General features: G+C 39.1%; 2 protein-coding genes across 2 annotated transcripts; both read left to right on the top strand.

Moving 5' to 3' along the window:
- The first annotated feature begins 1,747 nt into the window (after window positions 1–1,747).
- Window positions 1,748–4,493, top strand: LOC121763651 (laccase-4-like). Its single transcript, XM_042159717.1, has 7 exons — window positions 1,748–1,904; window positions 2,157–2,308; window positions 2,434–2,678; window positions 2,778–2,906; window positions 3,140–3,356; window positions 3,464–4,176; window positions 4,305–4,493. Exons 1-7 carry the CDS (start codon window positions 1,815–1,817, stop codon window positions 4,433–4,435), a joined length of 1,677 nt encoding a protein of 558 aa, XP_042015651.1. The 5' UTR covers window positions 1,748–1,814; the 3' UTR covers window positions 4,436–4,493.
- Window positions 4,494–9,929: 5,436 nt separating this feature from the next.
- Window positions 9,930–12,164, top strand: LOC121765531 (transcription factor DIVARICATA-like). Its single transcript, XM_042161719.1, has 2 exons — window positions 9,930–11,130; window positions 11,395–12,164. The coding sequence occupies exons 1-2, from the start codon at window positions 10,739–10,741 to the stop codon at window positions 11,882–11,884; spliced, it is 882 nt and encodes a 293-aa protein (XP_042017653.1). The 5' UTR covers window positions 9,930–10,738; the 3' UTR covers window positions 11,885–12,164.
- The last annotated feature ends 787 nt before the right edge of the window (window positions 12,165–12,951 follow it).

Below are 12,951 nucleotides of genomic sequence, written 5' to 3' on the forward strand. Positions count from 1 at the left end.
TTAGTTGTGCCAAGTAGAACAAAAAAAGTCACGTACATTAGCAGATATGGTAAAAATGTAAAATTTGTGATATTTTAGATTAATTTTAAAGTTAGTGAAAATTACCAAAATTAGGTCAAAATTCGTGATATTATGGACCAATATCCCCAATTACATATTACAGTAATAATATCATATGGTATTATCAGAATCGATATAACATACTCCCTCCGTCCCATAAAAATATGGGCAATGGATATGACACGGGAATTAAGACAAAATTGGTAAAGTAAGAGAGATGAGAAGAATGATATGGTAAAGTAAGAGAGAAGAAGAGAATAGTAGTTAAGATAGTGTTAGGGGATAGTGAGACCTACATTATTAAATTGATATAACTTTCTAAAAATGGAATGCGCATATTTTTGTGGGACGGACGAAAATGGAAAGTGCACATATTTTTATGGGATGAATGGAGTAATAAATAATTTTTTCTCATCACTCTAATAATAGTATTATAGTACTCATTTTATTTGTTTTCACCACTCTCTACATTTACATATCTATACATAGCATATGTTTTGATAAACGGTTAAATTGGGTAATTATGTATATTTATTATTATAGCTTGAAATAAAAACATAGACTCAAAGTTTGAATGGTGACAAAATGTTCAGTGTTATATCGAAGTTGTGAATAATATTCATCTTGTTTGTGTTTAATGATACAATCATACAATCTTAAAAAATTACTCTTCTTTTGCATGTTTGAGACTCAAAAGCGATTGTCAAGCTCAAAAAGAACGAAAAAGAGCAAAATCAAACTTATTAAATTAAAAAGAGCGAACAAGAGCATAATTAAATTTTTAATTTTTAGAATAATTAAATAGCCACGTATGCTTTTTTGCTTTTGCTTATGAATGCAAGAAATTAAGGTGAGTGGTACAATCCGAAATCCGGACAGCGAGTTGCCCTATATATATATATCGCAATTTATTATTCATTCATTCTATAAGAATATATACTCTTTTCTTTTTAGTTTATTTCATAAGAATATGCATTTTTTAATTTTAGAAACTGTTTTCTCTTTATCAGAACGAGCCTCATTCTCCATTAATAATATTTGAATTACTTTTTCTTTTATCTCTCGATTACTTTATCAATTGTGTATTAAAACTTGTGTCCAGCAAAAAGTGCATTCTCTTTTGAGGCGGAGGAAGTGTAATAAATGGTAATGTAAATAAGTATTAGAACTTTTAATTACTCCACATCCTAATTAAACTACAAACAAAGTAACCGGCCAAGTTCGGATCTCACTTTCCACACAACTAGACTCTTTCTTCTTTTGAAGTATAAATACGTAAATCATATAAAAATCAATGATTCAGACTGAATTTACACTATAAGAGAAAAATGTTTTATATAATCGCTTCTATTACTATATATATGTATGTAGAGGGTGTGATAAAATGAGAATTAAATTTTAAATAAGAATAATAAACTACCCATCATATGATTATAAAATCTAACGATTATAATTAATTCGTATACTCCACTTGATATGTAATCTCTATATTTCAATCATTTATTAAGAAATTCAATTATGGAAGAAATGCAGTTAAACCAAAAACCACTAGCTTCTGGAATTGTCATATTAAAAAATAAAATCTTGTTTGGTAAGTATTCATGTTTACCACGAAAACTGATCAAAAAATGACTTGTCTAAAAGTCACAATCCTACTTGCTCATCAGCACAATATGCATGCAAATTAGACATTTCTACAACTACTATTAATATACATTCTCCCAAACCACACACACACACACACACACACACACATGGCTGCCTGGCTACTATTCTTGCTATTGCTGATCACTATTTTACAGCCTGCAATGGTGCAGTCGGAGGTTCGTCGGTATAAATTCAATGTAAGATGCTGCCTATGTTTGCAATTTCTGTTTATCAGAAAGAAAAATGATTTTTTTGTATGAGCATTTAATCTATCACACATCAAAAAGCAAGATATAGTTATATACACCTCTACTACTCCTATATAACTAGTAAATGTATAATACAAAAAGTTTTTCCTAAAAATATTATGATGACCAAATTCGTACCTTTTTTTGGTTCAAATGCTTGTTATATTTCAAAATAGTATTGTCACTATAAAAATATTGTAGGTGGTGATGAAAAACTCAACAAAACTATGCTCAAGCAAGCAAGTAGTGACCGTTAACGGACGTTTTCCCGGTCCCAACATCTACGCCCGAGAAGGCGACACGATGTTAATCAAAGTCGTCAACCACGTCACTTATAATATGTCTATCCATTGGTGATTTTCTCCTCTACTTGTACTTTAATTTTTTTGTTTTTATATAATTATATTAATTAGTTACAATCTGTGAAATAGTTGTCCAAATTCTTACTCAAAGTATCTTTATTGTTTACTGGTGACAGGCACGGAATAAGGCAACTCCGCACGGGGTGGGCGGATGGACCGGCTTACATAACCCAATGCCCGATCCAGGCGGGGGAGAGCTACGTGTATAATTTCACAATAAGTGAGCAGCGAGGCACGCTTCTTTGGCACGCGCACATACTATGGCTTAGAGCTACCATTCATGGCGCCATTATTATTCTTCCCAAGCATGGCCTGCCTTATCCCTTTCCTAAGCCCCACAAGGAGGAGGTCTTACTACTAGGTGTAGTTACAATTCAAATCTCAAATTTGGGATATTCTGCCTATTAAATCCAATTTTAAAGTAATACAAGTCCCAATTTTCCGATTAACACATAAGCAGGGGAATGGTGGAAATCAGATGTGGAAGCAGTCATAGATGAAGCAATGGCGTCAGGCAATGCCCCCAACGTTTCCGATGCTCACACTATCAACGGTCATCCTGCTCCCAACTCCAATTGTCTAGGAAAAGGTGAATTTTACTAACTTATTTATTATGTTTTATTTAATTAATATTCACTATTTGTCTAAAAATATGAGACATTAACCAAATTAGTCGCCATATTTATGACAAATTTCTCTCTAATAAAGCACTATTTTTTTATAATTTACTAATTTTGCATTAAAACTTGTGTCTCTTCAATTTAAGACGGTTTTAGATTTTTTTGTTTGACGAATGTAGTAATACTTTGGCATGTTGTGAAGGAGGATACACGCTAGTGGTTACGCCCGCCAAAACATATCTCCTTCGGATAATCAACGCAGCTTTGAACACGGAGCTCTTCTTCAAAATCGCCGGCCACAATCTCACCGTGGTGGAGGTGGACGCAACCTATGTCAAGCCATTTGCCATCGACACCATATTGCTCGCCCCAGGCCAAACCACCAACGTCCTTCTCACCACCGATCGCCTTCCTGCAAGGTAGTGTATTTTATATACTTCACGATTAAACTAGAAAGAAAGAAAGAAAAAAAAACCCAACATAGGCGTCAAATATTTCAATTTTCCCGCCAAAAAATGGATTGCAGGTATCAAATCACGGCCTCCCCTTTCAAGTCCTCTCCGGTCACAATCGACAATTCCACCGCAACCGCCACGTTGATCTACGCCGGAGCCCCAGCCTCCGCCGCCACAGTCCTCGCGGACCGGCCAGCGCAGAACGCCACGCTGATCGCCGACACCTTCACGCAGTCCCTCCGCGGCCTCAACTCTGCCGCCTACCCGTCCTTAGTCCCCCTCCAGATCGACCACTCCTTACTCTTCACCATCGCCCTCGGCTTCGCCGACTGCCCCACCTGCGACAACAGCCTCCGCCTCCGCGTGGTGGCGGACATCAACAACGTCACATTCGTGATGCCGCGGATCGCGCTCCTCAACGCTCATTTCTTCGGAATCGGCGGCGTATTCACCGACGATTTCCCCGCGAGGCCGGCGGCGCCGTTCGATTTCACCGGAGCGAAGCAGCCGGAGAATATGCGGACGATGAGCGGGACGAGATTGTACAGGCTGGCGTTCAATTCGACGGTGCAGGTGGTGCTGCAGGGCACCAGCATGATTTTCCCGGAAAATCACCCGATCCATTTGCATGGATCCAATTTCTTCGCTGTGGGTAAGGGTTTGGGAAATTTTGACCCGGATTCGGATCCGAAGAGATTCAACCTTGTTGACCCGGTGGAGAGGAATACTATTGCTGTTCCATCGGGTGGATGGGTTGCCATCAGATTTAGAGCTGATAATCCAGGTACCTTTTAAATTTCGGAATTTGTTGGGAAAAAATGCAAAATTGAATTTATTAATTATAAAAATAATAATGTATTCGTTGCTCAACATTTGTGTAATTTTTTAGTAATGTAGTGATGAAATTTGTAGGGGTATGGTTTTTGCATTGCCACCTAGAAGTGCACACATCATGGGGGCTTAAGATGGCATTTGTAGTGGACAATGGGAAAAGGCCCAATGAGTCTCTTCTACCACCTCCAAATGATTTGCCCAAATGCTAAAAATGTATGAAGTTTCCTTGTATTTGGTTGGAGAATGTTTGTTATGCTTGTAGTTTGATGGCCATTTGTATACTTGTCCAAAATATACATGTAAATATGTAATATTCCAAAGGTGTCTGTCAAAGAAATTGAAAGTGTGATGTGAGAGTTTTCCGTTTTGATCAATTATTTGTGTGGCAGTTTTTCCTTTATAATTGCTCAGCTCTACCTTTTGTTTTGATTCCATTTTTAACATTTGGGGTTCTGTATTGGGCCAGAAATAATTTAATGGACTTGGGCTAATAATGGTTGATTGGCTAGTGACAGTTGAGTTATCCAATATTCCTATGTAAAAGCGACCTTACTCAAGTCAGCAGTGCTATAAATAGACACGAATGTGATAGTATTTGTTGTTTGAATTCAGTGGTCTGTTGAGATGGTGCCCAATCCAATTAATTCTAATTCTAATTCTAATTCTACTCATTCCTTATTCTTTGGGGTTGGATTTGTTATCAAATCAGAGCATAAGTCTCCAGCTGCTATCCACCCTTACTCCAGCTCCTTACTTGGTAAATAATTCTAGTAATTTGAAGGCAACACTTTCAGGGGTGGATCTATTCATACGTTAGGAGGGGCATTTGCCCCATCTCATATTTTCTCCTCTATATAAATATTGTCTATCACATAATTTATTTCTTTTAATTTTCAGTAAATGCCCCTCCTTAACGTCCCTACAAATTCCTGGCCCGCCCTTGAAATCTTTAGAAAGTTATATATTTAAACCGCATAGTTTAACTTATTATCCAATTATCAATCATATAATTACACTAATTAGCTAGGTCAATATTGAGCTTAATCAGTAGTTAGCTAGAAGCACAACAAATATGATTGGTTGGGCATTACCGTGTTTGACAAGTGACCATAAATGGACTTGTGTACATTCAAAATCTTGGAGCAGGAGACAAATTACAGTACCTTTCATTCCATTAACTTTTAATTAAGTATTAGTACCTTCGTTTTATAATATAAGCATTTTGAAATAGAAACATATTTTGAGACAATATTTATCTTCAAAGAATTGCTTATTTTTGGACCGAGAGAGATACGATACTCAAAACATAGATCAATTGCTAAAATTTTGATAAAGAAACTAAGTCTTTTCTTGGTAGGATGGAATAGAATGAGGGTGAAATAGAATAAGAATGAAATAACAATTATTTTATATTTTCAAATCATTCTCTTCTCCACTTTATTACATGAGCATTTCATTTTATTATACCAAGTAAAAGAATAGAATATAACTCATTAGTATTTTATTCACGTCTTCATTCCACACCTAGCTAAGTTGGAGTATAAAAAACATATATCCCTTAAAACATTGACTTTCATAAATATTAACATAGATATACTCATGTAAATAATATCATTTCATAACTTTCAATACAATCAGAATTCAAAAACGTCACATTGAGTAAACATACTTGCACTATTTCTAATACTCCAATAATACTTGATCACAACCAAATACTATAGTGTGTGCATATGCACACACAATGACACAATACACACAATAAACACTATGCATATTGCCATTGTCAATATATACTACAGAATTGGCGTAGGATACGGTGCAATGCCCAAATTAATAGTACTAGTACTTATATTAAACATCTGAGTGATTTGCATTATATTTGAACGAGATTTTGACCATTGCCATTGAAATTGAATTTGAGCTTGAAGCCATCAGCCATGGACATAAATGAGCTACCACTGCCAGCCCCATACCTCCTTAATTAATTTATACTGTTTCTTCTGTTTAAAAAAATATGCATTCTTTTTATTTTTAGTGTTTTATAAAACTACAAATATCTTGAAAACTCTTTTATCTAATAAAATATGATTAACTTTTTAGTAATAATACTTTAATTACTTTTATTATTTCTTTTTATTTTACTATGCATTAGAATTCTTGTGAACTTAAGTGAGTTTTTCCCTTTGATTATTCTTTCAAATAAATATAGACAGGAGAAGTGTGCGTTATAAGAGCATCCGCAATGGCGGACGTCCACGCGGAATTCCCACCGGTGTGTGGAATTCCGTGGCGGACGTCCGCCATTGCGCGTCCCTTCCACGGATACGGAATTCCGTGAAGGAATTCGTTGTTCCGCGGCCATCGGCTGAATTCCGCGCGGACGTCCGCCATTGCGTTGACGCCCGTGGAATTCTCGTTTAATGCATTAAATATTTTTTTTTCGGTTCCTATATATACATCATGTTGAACTTCATTTCATTCGCACCACTTGTATTAACAAGTTTCTCTCTCTCTAAATTTCTTTTATATATTCGTAATGGCCGGTAGTGGTAGTGGTAGTGGTGGTGGTGGTGGACATTATGAACACATGATGCGGATGATACACGCACGTGTGTGGGAGGCCGCTGAGAGGCAGGAACTAGCGGCCGCGGCGCCGGCGGTGCCTCGACCCATCCATCGTCGCACTATAGTCTCCCGGGATCACCTCGCTGCCCACAGGCAGTTGTACGAGGATTACTTTGCGCCGGGGCCACGGTTTGGGGAGAACCTATTCCGGCAACGGTTTAGGATGCATCGACCGCTCTTTATGCGTATCGTGGGCGCTTTGGAGCGTCGATACAGGTATTTTAGGGTGCGGGAGGATGCGGCTGGTAAACCCGGCCACATGCCAATTCAGAAGTGCACTGCCGCAATTAGGCAGTTGGCATATGGAGGTTCGGCCGACATGTTCGACGAGTACCTCCACATCGGCGAGACGACTGCACGCGACTGCCTGAAGTATTTTTGTCAGGGCGTTAGAGAGATTTTCGGGGATAGGTATCTTCGGAAGCCTACCCCCGAAGATTGTCAGACTCTGCTGGATATGCACGAGAATCAGCACAGGTTTCCGGGGATATTAGGCAGCATAGATTGTATGCACTGGGAATGGAAGAACTGCCCCGCTGCCTGGAAAGGGATGTACACTACTGGTTTCAAGGCCAAGAATCCCACGATGATCCTTGAAGCGGTAGCTGACTACCGGTTGTGGATTTGACATGCCTATTTTGGAGTAGCCGGGTCGAACAACGACATCAACGTCCTCCAGTCGTTGCCCCTTTCAACGACCAGTGCATGGGCGTTGGTCCGGCCGTCAACTTCGTCGCCAACGGCAACCAGCACAACATGGGCTATTATTTGGCGGATGGGATATACCCGATGTGGCCCGTCTTTGTGAAGACGATCAGGTGCCCAGCAGATGAAAAGAAGATATAATTTGCGCAACGTCAGGAGGCAGCGCGCAAGGATGTGGAGCGGACATGACATGGTTGATGGGCGGCAGTGAAGGGTCCCGCACGACTGTGGTATGTTGACAGCATCGTCGACATCATGTACGCATGTATTATCATGCACAACATGATTGTCGAAGATAAAGGTCCAGCACTGACTGAGTGGACCAACGAGGACGCTGATGCTGCGGGTCCAAGCCACGGCGTGGCCACTGACAATGTCCGCATGGGGATACCCCACGACGATGTCGATTGAGTCCGTGCATTCGCCGACATGCGCCAAAAACAAGTCAATGTTCGACTCCAGAATGATATTATTGAAGAAGTATGGCAGCGGAGAGGTCGTCGTTGATGTGGGGGTGAAGCATTATTGAAATGTATTTTTTTAATTTGGTGAAAGGTACTTTTCTTTTTTTATTAATGGAATATTTTTCCCTATTTGTGTCGACTATTTAATTCCTTAAATTTCTTACTTTCGGAAATTGTTTAATTTGTGAATTTGTGAATTTTTTTAATTGTGGGAATTCCTTCGAGAATTCCGCCACTGTGCAGTGGGAATTCCTTATGACGTGACAGGAGGTGTTTTTGAGAATTTCGCTGGAAATTCCGCCGGGAATTCCGCACCACGTGGACGCTCTAATATGATGCCTTTAGAGCATCCACAATGGCGCCTAGCACACCGCCTAGCCGAGCGCCGGCGCTAGGCGGTCGCTAGGCGAACCATTGGAGGAGCCGAAAACCGCCGAGCGGTTTTCCGGAAATCAATTTCGCCTAGCGCTAGGCGGTCAAAATCCGCTGGGCTATGCGCTGGGCGATCCGCTCGGCTCCATTGCAGCGCTCGGATCGCCCAGCGCATAGCCCGGCGGATTTTTTATTTTAATATTAAATTTTGTAAAATATTTTTAACTATAATACATATAATAAAAAATATTAAACTTATATTTATTCTTTTATCTACTATAATAAAAGTTATATTGAAATTAAAATTTATAAAGTATTCACAAATTTAATTTTTATTATAGGTAAATTTTTTATTAATTTTAATTTTAATTAATTTTTATAAAATATTTTATAAATTTTAATTTAATTAAATTTTATTAAAGGTAAAAATATCTTATAAATCTTAACATTTAAATAATTACATTAATCTGGTTAATTAGATTCATTATTAAATTATTAATTTGGCCAAAACATATTTGACCGATAAGTTTTACTGAAATATTAATTCTAGATAAAAACATATTGTTTGATACAAAAAATGTAACATACTTTTAATGTGTATAAACAAAAAATTCTTTTATAGAAATGTAAATTATCAAATTTAAAGTTGAGTCTAATAAATTATTTAACCGCAGAATTCATTTTAATTCATTATTTTGGCATGCATACTTCGGTCAAATATGTTTTGGCCAAATTAATAATTTAATAATGAATCTAATTAACCAGATTAATGTAATTATTTAAATGTTAAGATTTATAAGATATTTTTTACCTTTAATAAAATTTAATTAAATTAAAATTTATAAAATATTTTATAAAAATTAATTAAAATTAAAATTAATAAAAAAAATTACCTATAATAAAAATTAAATTTGTGAATACTTTATAAATTTTAATTTCAATATAACTTTTATTATAGTAGATAAAAGAATAAATATAAGTTTAATATTTTTTATTATATGCATAGCCCAGGAGAAGAGATTTCTCTTCACATTGCTCGAGAGCATGAATGACGGTCTGCGTGGAGGCGGCAGCGGAGGCGGCGGTGACAGTGGCGACGGAGGCGGCGGTGGCAGTGCCGACGGCGACGACGGAGGCGAGGGAGTCGGCGAGTGATTTTTTTTAAGTAATGTACTTTTTTGCGATTTTGAATGTCATTTTTTTATTAATGTACTTTTTAAAATTTTTGTGCTTTTTTTAATTTATTGTACTTTTTAAAAAAAATTAAAATAGTATTATTAATGTTTCCCGTATACGTCTCGTAAATTAAATTCTGTATATTGTGTTATTAGTGATATGACTATTGATGTGGCTGGGCTATTTATGATATGTGTAGGCTATGACTGGGCTATTTCTGATGTGGCAGGAGGATTTTTAGTATTGATAATGTGACAGGAGGAGTTTGTAGTTGGGCTATTGTTAGGCTATTGCTGGGCTATAACCACTATGGATGCTCTTATAACGAGTTGCAGTATCCACAATCACCATTCCATCCAATCAAACTTCACCACCTTCCACTACCCCACCCCCCAACAGTCTACACTCCTTTGCGGATGAGGATCTATCTTTCTTCCCCCCTCATTCTCTAGGCCTGTATGGGGTCAGGCAAGTTGAGATTCATTTCTTGAAACCAGCTAAGTAGATTGCTCTCGTTTCTTCCCTGCTCTTACACCAAGCAGGAGGAGAGGAAAAAGCAAGAAAGGAGAAGCCTTTTTCCCACTTTTTTTTTGGGTCACAAAATCCTATAACCCCCCTCTCCCTTTCTCTCTCTCATAATTCAAGAGTTACTCTCTCACTCATCAAGGCTTCCATCATCCAGCTTTTGTGACTGTTCCTCTTCAGATTCTTCCTGCCCCTTCCCCTTTTGCAGCCCTCAGGTTTTCTTTGTTGCCAAATCAGTGACTCCCATCACCCTAGAGAAAATCCCTTTTCCTCAGATCAATGAAACTTCCATCCTCCATTTTCCTATACTCCTCTCTTGCTTCCAAGATTTGATTTTTTTCTTCTGGGTATTCTCAGATCTTATTAGTCAATGGTTTTATTCTATGAAATTCAAGAAAAATCCCATCTTGATTTTAATCTTTAGGTTTAGTACCCCAAATTGAGAGGATTTTTCAATTTAAAAAAAGTGGGTTTTTTTTTCTCTTTCTTTTTGAGATTCCTCCAAGTGAGGTGGATGTGGAGGAAAAAGGTATTCTGATTCCTCCCAACACCAAAATGCTTCTTCCCTGATTTAACATTGATTTATGCCATTCCCAACCTTCCACCTCTCCGCACTTGTCTCTTTTTCTCTCTCAAAGGTGGGACATGGAGATCTTATCACCAAGCTCCTATTTTTCGAATTCAAGCTGGCTTCTTGATGACAGCAGGTGGAGCGCCGCCGAGAACAAGCTCTTTGAGAATGCCCTCGCATTGTTCGACGAGAACACGCCTGACAGGTGGCAGAAGGTGGCGGCGATGGTGCCCGGAAAAACCGTCGGCGATGTTATCAGGCAGTATAAAGAATTGGAGGATGATGTCAGCAGTATTGAGGCAGGGCTCATCCCTGTTCCTGGCTACACCACTTCCTCCCCTTTTACCCTTGAATGGGGCCATGGATATGAGAATTCCTTCTCCGGTGGGAGGAAGGCTCCGCCGCCCGGGAGGCCGTCGGAGCACGAGAGGAAGAAGGGGGTGCCTTGGACAGAGGAGGAGCATAAGTGAGTTTTTTTGGTTTGTTATTTAATTGCAAGTTGGTTTTGCATATGAACTTGGCAAGAAATTTCATTTCAAGATTGGATTTTTTTGCAAGATTATGAAACTTTTGGTACTAATGTTTTGTGTGACATAGTTTTTTGAATTGAATGGATATTTGGGTGTGTGTTCACTTCATTAATGACCCCATTTCAAGATCAAGATCAAGATCACTTTTTTTCTTCTTGGCAAAGCATTTGACACAATTCTTGAATGATATTATTATACAGATTGTTCTTGATGGGGCTGAAGAAGTATGGAAAAGGAGACTGGAGAAACATATCTAGGAATTTTGTGATCACAAGAACTCCAACACAAGTAGCTAGCCACGCCCAAAAATACTTCATCCGGCAGCTCTCGGGCGGCAAGGACAAACGGCGAGCCAGCATTCACGACATCACGACAATGAACCTCAACGACCACCAGGCGCCTTCCCCGGAGAGGAAGAAGCAGCCGTCACAGGAGCAGCCCTTAATTCTTTCCCCCAAGTCGGAGAAGCTGTCGAGCTACCCATGGACTCAGGCTAGCAATGATGCTGTCATAGGGTTCAGCTCACTATGCCATGGGAATATGTTTGCCTCCTCACCTTACAGCATAGGCTCGTTCGGGCACAAGATGCACGGCCAGCACCTGCAACGGGGCGTGGTGCATGATGCGTTCATGGGATCCCAAAACGCGCTGTTTCAGATGCAGCCCGAGCTGCACTACCCCAATGCATGATGATGGATGCATTTGATCTTGTTGGTTTGAGAAATGCATAGTTAAGAATTTTAGCCTATAAGCTTAGCTTTGTTTGTGATTTTTATTGATTTTCCCTTTTTGTGAATATGGTGAGATTTGGCATTTGAGGTAGAACAGTGTTGGTAGGTATGAAGTAAAAAAAGGATTCATAAATATTAATCTCAAAATGCCAAGGATTGAAAGTAAACAATCTTCATGTCAATACTCTTTGTAATTAAAAAAGATCTAAGATCCATCAATCATTGGTGGAATTATATTAGTCCATTTTGCTATATGGCCTACTCTGTTGAGGTTAGTTTGTTTTCAAAGAACAATAACTTCTCATTCATTTTGTTGGAGAGGTTAGTGGTATATACTTGGAGATCATAAATTTCAAATTTGGGTGACTCAGACCATCCACAACGGGACTCGCCGGCGTCTCGCGTCTCGTCTCAGCGAGACGAGACCCCGGCGAGACGCGTTGCAGCCTCCATCTCGTCCCGTCTCGTCGCGCGTCTCGTCGCGCGACTCGTCTCGCCGAGCCAGGAGACGAGCTGGCTCGCCATGCGCCTCGGCGACGTGGCGCAGCCCGGCGTCGTGCGTGACGCCCACTCGCCGGCCCGCGAGTGGGCGTCGTCACGTGCTGACGCAATAAATATTTTTTTTTTAAAAAAAATCGAATTTAAATAAAAAAAAATAATTTTGTAACGGTATTATTACCGTTTTTTTGTTTTTTTTTTATATTTTTTTTTGTTTTTTATTAAATTTTTTACTCTATAAATACTCCTAAACCCATCCTCATTTACACACAACTACACATCTATTCTTCATATCATCTAAATTTTCTCTCAAATTTTCGCTGAAATTTTCATAACCCAACTCAAGATGTCCGGCGACGGCGAGGGCAACTATGGCGGCTCCGGCTCCGGCTCCGGCGGGTGGGATCTCAACTCATTCGGCGATTGGGAGAACATGATCAACACATTGGGCGGTGGAGGTTCGTCAACGCCGGGGACCCAGGGTTCGGCGACGCCGGGGGGGTACCAACCACCCAATTTTGACCTTGA

This window comes from Salvia splendens, chromosome 14 (genome assembly GCF_004379255.2).
Source record: "Salvia splendens isolate huo1 chromosome 14, SspV2, whole genome shotgun sequence".
In the NCBI taxonomy this organism is placed as follows: Eukaryota; Viridiplantae; Streptophyta; class Magnoliopsida; order Lamiales; family Lamiaceae; genus Salvia; species Salvia splendens.